This window comes from Urocitellus parryii, chromosome 4 (genome assembly GCF_045843805.1).
Source record: "Urocitellus parryii isolate mUroPar1 chromosome 4, mUroPar1.hap1, whole genome shotgun sequence".
NCBI lineage: Eukaryota > Metazoa > Chordata > Mammalia > Rodentia > Sciuridae > Urocitellus > Urocitellus parryii.
In genome coordinates, this window is record NC_135534.1 from 173,797,905 (window position 1) to 173,809,203 (window position 11,299).

The following is an 11,299-nucleotide window of genomic DNA, read 5'->3' on the forward strand; positions in this document are numbered from 1 at the left end:
TATTAAAAAAAAATCTCTCTCTCTAAAAAAAAAAAAAAAAAAAGTGATCATAAAAAAAATTAAAAAAAAAAAAAGTCTTCAAACTGGATGTGGACACACATGCCTATAATTCCAAGGATTTTGGAGGCTGTGACAAGAGGACTGCAAATTTGAGGCCAGCCGTAGCAAGACCCTATTTTAAAAATAAATAAATAAAAATAACAAAAAGGTCTAGGGAATGTAGCTCAGTGGTAGATCACTCTTGGTTTCAATCCCTAGTAACCTCCCTCCAGAAGACTCCATAGTCAGGCAATATGGCACAAGCCTATAATCCCAAACTACTGGGAAAGCTAAGGTAGAAGGATCACAAATTCACACCAGGCACAGCAGTGCACACCTATAATCCCAGCAGCTTGAGAGGTTGATCCCGGAGGATTGCCAAAGCCAGCCTTAGCAATTTAGCAACACTCTGTCTCAAACAAATAACAAACAAGTTCAAGGCCAGGATGGGCAACTTAGAAGACCCTGTATGAAAAATAAAATAAAAAAGGGCTAGGATATAGCAAGCTTGAGGCTCTGGGTTTAATCACCAATATGCCCCTCCCTCTAAAAAATCAAAAAGTCAAATCCTAGGTCTCAAAGAAGGAAACCCTGCATCAGTACAGAGGTAGGGATCAGAAACTGCATTATTTCCCAATTTTTCCTGTAGATTTACATACATAAACATTTTTTTATGTATGTAAATATTTTTCAAAGGATTTTTTTTTATAGTTCTGGGATCAAATTCTGGGTTTCACACATGCTAGGCAAGCATTGTACTACTGAGGTACAACTAGCGCCAAGAATCTGCCTTTTGTTTTGTTTTTGGTGTTGGGGATTGTACTTAACTACTGAGCCCCATTCCAAGCCCTTTTGTCTTTTTTTTTTTAAATATTTATTTTTTAGTTGTACACAATACCTTTATTTTGTTTATTTTATTTTTTTTAATGTGGTGTTGAGGATCGAACCCAGGGCCTTGCGCATGCCAGGCGAGCGCTCTACTGCTGAGCCACAACCCCAGCCCCCCTTTGTCTGTTTTTTAAAACAGGTTCTTATTAAGTTGTGAAGCTGGCTTTAGAACTTGTGATCCTCCTGCCTCAGCCTCCTTTAGCCACTGGGAATATAGGCATGTACCACTGTGCTTGATGCCCCTTTCTTTTTATTGAGACAGTCTATCTAGACTCAAACTTGCCATTCTATGCCTCAACTTTCCAAGTTCCTGCAATTATAGGTGTGCACCACCATGCTCAGCTGGGTACTGAAGATTAAATCCAGAGGTACTCTACCTTTGAGATACATCCCTAACCCTTTTTATTTTTTAAATTTTGAGACAGGGTCTCACTAAGCTGTGCAGGCTTGCCTCGAACTTATGATCCTCAAGCCTCAGCCTCTGGGTGGCTGGGAGTACAGGCACCAGCTACAGTGCTAGGCTAGGAGTCTGCATTTTATTTTTTATTTTTATTTATTTATTTTATTTTTTTTAAAGAGAGAGTGAGAGAGGAGAGAGAGAGAGAGAATTTTTTAATATTTATTTTTTAGTTCTCGGCGGACACAACATCTTTGTTGGTATGTGGTGCTGAGGATCGAACCCGGGCCGCACGCATGCCAGGCGAGCGCGCTACCGCTGAGCCACATCTCCAGCCCAGGAGTCTGCATTTTAAACACACACCTCAAGTGTTTGTGATGCTAGGGATTCATGAGTTATGCTTGGGAAACAGAGGTATATACCCTTGGAAATTAAAGATACACTAATTTAAAATGTAGGTAAAAGGAGCCATGTTTATTAGCTCCCAGAACTTTTTTTCCTCTGATGATATGGCATTTCAGGTAACTGGGCCTGGGGGGTATAGTGCAGGACACTGGTCCAAAGGAAGCAGGATCCAAGTCAAGTAAATATTAACTGTCTCATTAACTTTCCCCAACTTAGGCTAGGGGTGAACTCAGTAGTAGAGTGCTTGCTTAGCATGTGAAAGGCTGTTGATATGATCCCCCTTATAACACAAACAAAACAGTAACAAAATTTTCTGCAGGTTCTATTAAAGTACCTCCCAACAAAGCTCTGATCTTATTTTTGCTCATCCCACAAAGTTTCAGGGCTGAGTAGGAATAGACCCTAAATTCATCAAGCATCATACTGTCAAGCATGTAAAGAACAGAGATTAACAGGATTATTTATTAATAAAGGCTAGAATGAATCAAAGGCAAAAAAGTGGGGGGGGGACCTCAAGAGTGATTCAGACCAGATATAGTGATACGTGCTTATAATCCTAGTTACCTGAGTGACTGTCCATCAACAACTAAAAAAAATTAAAAAAAAAAAAAAAGAATATTTTCAAACTCCAACACAGTTTTGTTCTTTTTGTTTGTTTTTTATGCAATGCAGCATGCCAGGGAATCTCTCTACCACTGAGCTACATCCCAACCCTTTCTGAGTCAGAGTCTTGCTTGCCAAGTTGCTCAGGCTGGCCTTAAACTTGCAATACTCCTGCCTCAGTCTTCTAAGTCACTGGGATCAGAGGAGTGTACTACCACATCTAGCTCACCCCATGCCCCCAGTGCTGGGAATTGAAAGAGATTATACATGCTAAGCAACTGTGTTTTATCTGAGCTACACTTCAAGACCCTAAACTCTCATATTGTACCAGATCTAGGTTCTGATCTCATTCCCATAGAAAACAGTTCTTCTGGTAGCTTGAGAAATAAAACCTGTCTTCTCTGACTATAATGCCTATCAAAGATCCAGCTAGAAAAAAAAGTTACAAGTACAAGGTTCATGTTCCTCCTCTGCTCACTGCCCAGTGTTGCAAGCTTCAAACAGACTTGACCTGACTTTAGATCTGATCACTCAGATCATTTCAAATTCTACACTGGTCATTATCTGGAAGCGTAAATGTTTTAAAATGCATGCATGTGTACTTGTGTGTATGTATTCATGCCTGTCACAATCATGAGGGATGTGCATATTTCTCAACTCTACAGAGCAGAAGTTAGGTATGTGAAACATCCTGCAATATGGGGTTAAGTTCCAGACAAGAACATGTGTCCCAAACACCATCAACATTCTTGTTTAGAAAAGCTGACCTAAATAAAATCTTCAATCAACTCTATGCTAGGGTTGCTCAGGCCCTAACATTCCCCACTTTTCTGCCCCAGTATTGGGGATTGAAACCAGAGGCCCTTTACCACTGAGCCACACTTCCAGTCCTTTTATTATTTTGAGACAGGGTCTTGCTAAATTGCTGATGCTGACCTCGAATTTACAATCCTTCTGTCTCAGCCTATAGAGTTGCTGGGATTACAGGCATGGGCCACTGCACCTGGCAGGCCCTAACATCCTCAACCATTAATTTCCTCATATATAGAAAGAGGGTAACCCAAATTCTGTCAAGCACTACCCTAAACAGGATTTCTCAGGTCCATACCTGTGCTAATCCACTAATACAAGCAATGCCCTCTCAAAGACGGACAAAAAAGGAGCAGGAAAAAACAAGTATAATCACAAATAAGAGGCATAAAATCATTCTTACTCCTGGCTCTTCCTAAAGCTTAACTACATGAATTAACTTTGCACAGAACCTTAGGGTTTATGAAATACTGCCAGTTATTTCCACCTTAGAAACACTTCTGCATATGTGCCCCAGCAAAAGGAACTTGCCAACATGGGCAATTCAAGTACTTCCACCTCTGAAATTCTTCCTCTCAATATAGTCAAATACTCTGAATATACGATAAAGAGATTAATTCTGGGATAAACCTGAGCATCTCTTCTAGACAGAAAATAAAAGGGCTGAAGATGTGGTTCAGTGGTAAAGCACCCCAGGGTTCAATCCCAGGTATTTACATATGTATATATGTAGGAAGGAAGGAAGAAATGAAGGAAGGAAGGAAGGAGGAAGGGAGGAGGGAAAAGAGGAAGAAAAAAATCCTTTTGGGAAAATAAAATAGTAAGACAAGGTGAAATGAGTAAAATCTGGCCAGAACACAATTAATCTCCTACATGTAATCATACTTTGCTTCCCTGAGTATCAAGGTAAGTTTTATATTCTGCCTTTAGGATTTCAGGAATCTGAATATGTAAATTCAAGGATATAATATTATAATAGAAAAAAGCAGGGCTAGGGATATAGCTCAGTTGGTAGAGTGCTTGCCTCACATGCACAAGGCCCTGAGTTTACTCCCCAGCACCACACACACACACACACACACACACACACACACACACACACAAAAAAAAAAAAAAAAAAAAAAAAAAAAAAAAAGCAGCCCTGACACCAGAGAGTTAGTCTGATACTTTTAGCTAGGATTTTGTGTCATGGTGAAAATAAAGAATTTCACAAACACCAGCACCAGAGAAGATGACCCTATCTCTCTATTTATTAGGTACCAGGGATTAAACCCAAGCGCACTTAACCATTGAGCCACACCCCCAACCCTTTTTGAGACAGAGTCTTGATAAATTGCTGAGAGCCTTGCTAAGCTGCAACGCTTTGTCTGAACCTGTGATCTTCCTGCCTCAGCCTCCGGAGTTACTGAAATTACAGGTGTGCACCACCATGCCAGGCTCCCCCCCTCACCTTTTTTTTTTTTTTTGCAGTGCTGGGGATCAAACCCAGGGTCTCATGAATGCTAGGTGATCACTCAATCACTGAACAACTACCTCGGCTCCCATATAAGGTCACTTGTACCAAATCTGAACAGAGACTGAAACATGAACATTGTCTAAACCACAGAAAGATCAAATCTGGCTAATAAAAATGACTGCTTCATCATTACCAATTCCAGCTTTAACCACCCTCTAGGCAAGATTAAGATTCAAACAAAGGAATCTTGTCCCTGCCAAAGCACTTCCTAACAGTATCTGATCTGGAGCCAAGAGTTTTATTTCCTCAAGACTTCCCCCAGAGGGGCTGGAGATATGGCTCAAGAGGTAGCATGCTGGCCTGGCATGCGTGCGGCCCGGGTTCAATTCTCAGCACCACATACAAAGATGTTGTGTCTGCCGAAAACTAAAAGATAAATATTAAAATTCTCTCTCTCTCTTTAAAAAAAAAAAAAGACTTCCCCCAGACACCTAGCATAAGCCCCAAGTTTAAGTTCTTTCTAACAACCTCTGAAAGTCCCCTTCCTTTCCTTATGGTTTAGGTTTCTCTCTCTCTGGAAAGAGCAATTATATCTTATTCTACTACAGGAGGGTCCCTGGTATCTTTGGCTAGAGGGCATTAATGATGGAAAATTCATATCTAAAGCTAAATACCATATGGGAAAATAATAAATAAAAATATGAGCTAAATACCTCACCAGGGTGTGGTGACACACACCTGTAAATTCTGCTACCAAGGAGGCTAAGGCAGGAGGATCCAAAGTTTGAAGCCAACCTCAACAACTTAGTGAGATCTTCAGCAACTTAGCAAGACCTTTTCTCTAAATAAAAAATAAAAAGGTCTGGGGCTGGGAATGTGGCTCAGTGGTCAAGTGCTTATGTGTCATATGTATGAAGCCTGGGGTTCAATGTTCAGCAACAACACCACTTTAAAAAAAAAAAAAAAGGCTGGGGATCTGGGGGATGTAACTGAGTGGCAATATACCCCTGGTTCAACCCCCAGTATAAAAAAATAATTACATTCAATTAAATAATTTAAACTATATATGCCATACCCTTCATAAGCCATGACCCCTGCTAACATCCTCCTTTCTTATTCTTTTCCGTACTGTTTTCCTGAGTTCCCTGCTTCTTCTGTAGCAGTTTTGTTTTTGTCCTGTAAATGTAGGTGTTCCGTAAGATTCTGTATCTAGCTCCTCTTTCAGTATCAAAGGCTCTTAATCATTTCTGACTCAGTCCTCCCTTTGAAAATCTAATAAAAATTAAGACTTGCTTCCCAAACCAGCCCCCATAATCCTGCCCAGAGAATATACAATAATAAAAATTTTGCAATTTAAGAAAGTATATGGGACTCAAGTATTAAGAGTGCCTTCTCCCCTATAATAATTTCAATAATCCCTGATATACGATGAACGACTCCCAAACCACTAACTTCCTACCCTTTCTCAAATTTCAACTAATAGACAGAAAGCATAAAACTAAACTCACCTTCTCTCAATCTGCTCCTTAATACTCACCCTGCCATCTTTCCAGTTCCCCAGGTTCAACACTTCAGTATTAATTTTGACTTCTTCCTCCACAACAGATTGTCTAAGCACATCATCACCTATAGATTTAACCTCTAAGATGTCTTAAATCTCTCCTCCCCATCCTCTCCTTGAAACTTGCCTAATTTGGCCCTTCATTACCTGTCATGGTATACACCATGGCACTAGCCTCCTGTTATTGCTCTCCTGGATGCATTACTCCAACCACATCACTCCCCACTAGAAATCACTGAGCCACTGCCTCCCCACTCCTAAAGGAGTAAAATCTTAGCTAGATATTCAAGGGCTTCTATAACCTGATTCAGTCCAACTCTCTTATAGACAACTAAAATTTGTCATACTAGAACCTCAATATCTCTCATAAATAGTGATACCTTTCACTAGATACTCTAGAAAAAGCAGTGTTGCTGGTTCTCTGCTTTGGTTCTGGAAGCCATGCAAAGAAAAATACTAGAGGTAGGTATTAAGTTAAATTATCACTTAACATGCTCACCTTCAAAACAGTGTCAATAAATTCAAGAAACAAGAGATTTTGATGTTAACTCAGATTACAATTCAGCAATACTGCTGGGAAAAACACTATGGTGCAAGTGTAAGGAGTAGAAAGAACCCTTCCAAGCAGGATATTCTTTTTCCACTCCAAGTGACAATGATGACAGTTCTCAAGCCATCAGTGGGCAAGCTGAGAAACTAAGAAACGGGAAGCTTTGTGGAGGCTTGCTACTACTATTTAGTTTTGGAGGGCTTCTGTATAAGACAAGCAACTTTTAACAGAAAAGGAAATGAAAACTTGGCCCCAACCACCATGGTATTACTTCCTTCCTCAAAACTGTTTAAATTTAGTTGGGTGCAGTGGTGCGCGCCTACAATCCCAGCAGCTCGGGCAGTTGAGGCAGGAGGTTCATTAGTTCAAAGCCAGCCTCAGCAAAATTGAGGTGCTAAGAAACTCAGTGAGACCCTGTCTCTAAATAAGATACAAAATAGGGCTGGAGACATGGCTCAGTGATGGAGTCCCCCTGAGTTCAATCCCCAGTTAAAAAAAATAAATTAATATTTTGCCTTTTATAAACAAATACTTCACCTAAAACTTAAGATTTTCTTGATCTACAGGATCCTTCTCTCTTTCGATTGACCCCATATGTGTTTAGCTTTAGTGTAAATTTACTCAGCCATTATGACACTACATGCCTATTCACACAGGGTGAGGTGAAAATGGAGGGAGCGGCTGGTTCTAGTTATTACCCACCTCCAGGTCCTCCCTCTTCTCACTTGCCATTCCTCTGACATTGTGCCATTTGTAGTCTTCGGTTCCAATCGTATTCACTTTTTGATTTATTTTATCCTTGCTAAAATTGTGTTGGTTACATAGCTTACTGATAAATTTCCCCTTCATTTGTAACTGTCTCTCTCTCTCTCTGTTTCTTTCTTTTTTTTTTTTGTTACCACAAATTGAACCCAGGGGCACTCAACCACTGAGCCACATCCCCAGACCTCTTTTTTAAATTTTAAGACAGGGTCTCACTAGGTTATCTACAGAATCTATAAGTTGCTGAGGCTGGCTTCAAACCTGTGATCCTCCTACTTCAACCACTGGGATTACAGGAGTGCACCACCATGCCTGCCTTATAACTGTCACTCTCTTTAAAATTACTCCCCTTGGATGTGTGTGATGGCACATACCTATAATCCCAGACACTCAGGAAGCTGATGCAGGAGGATGACAAGTTTGAGGCCAGCCTCAGAAACCTAGTGAGACCCTATCTCAAAACAAAAAAATAAAAAAGATTGGAATATAGCTTGTGTGCCCCTGGTTCAATCCCCACTACCAAAATCAAAACCAAAACCTCAACTCTGGAAGATGCATTATATACAGAGGATTAGGAGGCTTAAAGATGTGTTATTTGGGGGCTGGGGCTCAGCGGTAGCAAGACGCTGGGTTTGATCCTCAGCACCACATAAAAAATAACTGAATAAGATATCGTGTCCAACTACAACTAAAAAAAAATATTAAAAAAAAAAAAGGGCTGGTGTTGTGGCTCAATGGTAGAGCACTCACCTACAAGTGTGAGGCTTTGGGTTTGATCCTCAGCACCACATAAAAATAAATAAAATAAAGGTATTGTATCCAACTCCAACTGGAAAAAAAATATATATATATATATAAAAAGCCATATTATTTTGAAGACATCAGAAGATGCAGAAGTTCTGAGAAAAAGAGCAGAAAGAGAGGAAGTGGTCAACAGGAGGGCATGGAAAGGAGAGTTAAGGGAGTTCCTTTCCAAAAGAAACTAATGGGGAAAATGAGCAGTGAGAGGTTCTGGAGCATGCAGGGATATATATTCAAGAACTAGGATAAAGTTTTCCTCTCCAGACACTTACCGTGTTGCATTTTGTGCCACACACCACTTGCCTATGATTCAACCATTGAGATGCAAACACTTTATTGAGGGTCCCAAGGTGAAACTCTCTCTCCTTCAGGAGACTGGGAAGTTGCTGTGCTGCATATCCATGCAACACTCTAGAGTAGTTGGTTTCATTCTGTAGCCTGACTTCCCGGTTCTTCAGGTAGTACACCAATGATCTCTTCACTGGGGGAAGTCTTTTCCTCTTGTGAATTGAGTGATCCCAGCCAAACTATGAAAAGTAACATTAGAAATCAGGACTTTGTCTACCTTTCTTCTGAACAAGAGATCCTACTGTATTAGCAAAATAACCAAAACTCACCCTGCAGAATTTACATACAACAGAAATACGAATATAAAAGAACAAGGACCTCAGTTCAGAAAGTTCAGTTTAACTCTTACAGCAGCGAAATGATGTTGCTCATAGTTAAACCTATAACGGAAGTAGAAAAGAACTGAAAAAAAAAAAGGTTTACTAGACCTTCTGGGAGTGAAGGATTCAAATATTATTTTCCTATCCTTGAGAGCAAAGGAGAGGACTAGTGGTTCCCATACCCACCTGGACTGCATCTCTACCCAGCCCCCTTCTCCCTCTTAGCCTGTATTCCCCACGGAACATGGAGGGTGTAGCTCAAGTAGCCAGACTGGGTCCCAGGTCTTCCAGGGATGTGCTATCAATGGCGGCTCCTCTATCATTACGCCCGCGCTCCAGGCAGTTGTAGAATTCGAAAAATCAAATTACCAACGGGGTAGGCGGATGGGGAAATCAGAGTCCGAATCCAAGTTCAAGAAGCGCCCCCCGCCCCCCCCCCGCCCCGCAAAGAGTACGGTGTTGGGATGACACCTGATAACTACTGTTTCTTCTAGGGGTCCAAGTGCCAGAAGCCCAGCTCAGGCGTGGGTATCCTTAGTGACACTATTTCCTCAATGAAGGTAGCAATCGGCCCGCTTCACTGTGCCGCTGGAAGGTGGACTTCCCTCTCCCTCTCATTAATTTCTGGGAGTTTGATTTTGTTTCTGATTCCTCATGACTTATATTTTCTCTTCCTCCAGAATCAAGATTCCGGTTTCTCCTCAGGCCCTATTCCTGGCTCATGCCTCCTAAGGAAGGTCCCACTTCTGAGTTCCCCCTTGCCTCTAGACTATTTGCTCTCCAATGAGGTCCTGAGGGACTGGCCATGACCGCAGGTCCAGGCCCAGGTCTTGTCCCGCCTCGGACTACGGACCTTGGACCCAGATTCCTGTCCTTGGATCTGCAGACCCTAATCACGTCTTGGTGCCTCAGACTCAACGCCCAGATCCCAGTTTCAAAACCCTCACCTGCGGGCCCTGAGCGTCGCTCCCAGCTCCTGGAGAGACAGGTGCTTTCCGCTTCCTGCTAACTGCTTTCCGAGCCATAGTGGGCAGCGCCGCCGCGGCCCCGCAGCCACATGGGGCGGGGGAAGCGAGGGGTAGCAGGAGAGCCGGTCATATACTGGGCCCCGGGGCCGCGCGCTGTAGTGCGCCCGGCCCGGAAAATGGCCCGGACCCGGGGCGGCAGTAGAAAAAAGGGAGGCGGAAGAAGGAAAGGAGGAAGGGAGATTCGGGGTTGGGAAGGGGAATAGGAAGGGGGAAGGAAAGGTAAAAAACAGATTTCAGACGACCGACTCTGGAAAGGACGGCGAGCGGCAAGAACCAAAACACCCCCTCCCCCCTTCGCCCGCGCTCCGTCACCCTTGCGCAGCCGCACTTGGCGGCGCGTCGCCGCAGAGACGCTGCACGCAGGAGAGGGGCGGGATTTAGGGCTCCATGGAGAATTCGTAGCTGTTGCCGAGCTTCCGCCCTCCCCTTTCCAACGGTTGTTTGGCGGTCTCGGGCTATGGACCAGCTGGGGCCAAAGGAATCTGGCTTTTGGCCGCGGACCTCGGACCCCAGCCCGCCCATCAGTCCGCACCCGGAAATGAAGACCACCAGCCCTGCTCAGGGACGGAATCCCTCCCAGCACACGTCCTTACCGTTACTCAGGTTACCTCCCACCTAGCACCTAGCACCCAGCACCGCACGTTTCCCCGAAACTGTCACACTGCCGGGACACCTAGGATTGGATATTGAAGGGCAGGTGCACACCCCATCCCACCCCCTTCCTCATGGTGGGACTTGGCTTAGAAGCCAGGACGGCGTGGCTAGACTTTCCCACCGCCGAGAACCTGCACTGCACAACCAGCCTTGGCCGCCCTGCGTAACTCTAGGCAGCCCTCTCCCCACCACTATGGAGCCTTAAGGCGCCATTCACTCCTGGCCTCACTCACTCCGTTGCCCCTCCCCCTCCTGATTCTTTCCTGTCCCTCAGTCAACTGACCCTTACCATGCCCCCGTTAAGATCCCGTGACCTGCCATCAAAGCCACACTGTCTTTTGCGGTTTAGAAAACAGGCCTCACGGTGTGATTTATCTGTCACTGCTTGCCTCTCTTGGTCCTGTCTTCGCCTTAGGAAGTTTGAATGAAGTTCCTAATCACGGAAGAGTTGCTATTTTTAGCACTTTGGTTAAGTTGGAGCTGAAATTGGTCACTAAAAAGAGGTTTTGTTTTTGTTATTTTGGGATGCTGGGGATAGAACCCAGGCCCTCAAGCAGCCTAGACAAGCAACTTTACCGCTGAGCTACACCCCCAGTCCCGTAAGGGGTTTTTTTCAGGATCACCCTTGCCTCCATTTTCTGAAGATCCTGAAGGAATTTGAGTGCCAGCTTCCTCGG

At 43.4% G+C, this 11,299-nt stretch overlaps 1 protein-coding gene across 1 annotated transcript in view; it reads right to left on the reverse strand.

The window, feature by feature from the left end:
* Dcaf12 (DDB1 and CUL4 associated factor 12) overlaps positions 1–10,265 on the reverse strand; it is a 31,987-nt gene extending 21,722 nt beyond the window's left edge. The window contains exons 1-2 of the mRNA XM_026387907.2: positions 9,888–10,265; positions 8,545–8,799 (exon numbers count right to left, since the gene is read on the reverse strand). Coding sequence (XP_026243692.1) covers positions 8,545–8,799; positions 9,888–9,965 — 333 coding nt within the window. The 5' untranslated portion in view covers positions 9,966–10,265. The remainder of the gene's footprint in view (positions 1–8,544; positions 8,800–9,887) is intronic.
* Between the last annotated feature and the right edge of the window lie 1,034 nt (positions 10,266–11,299).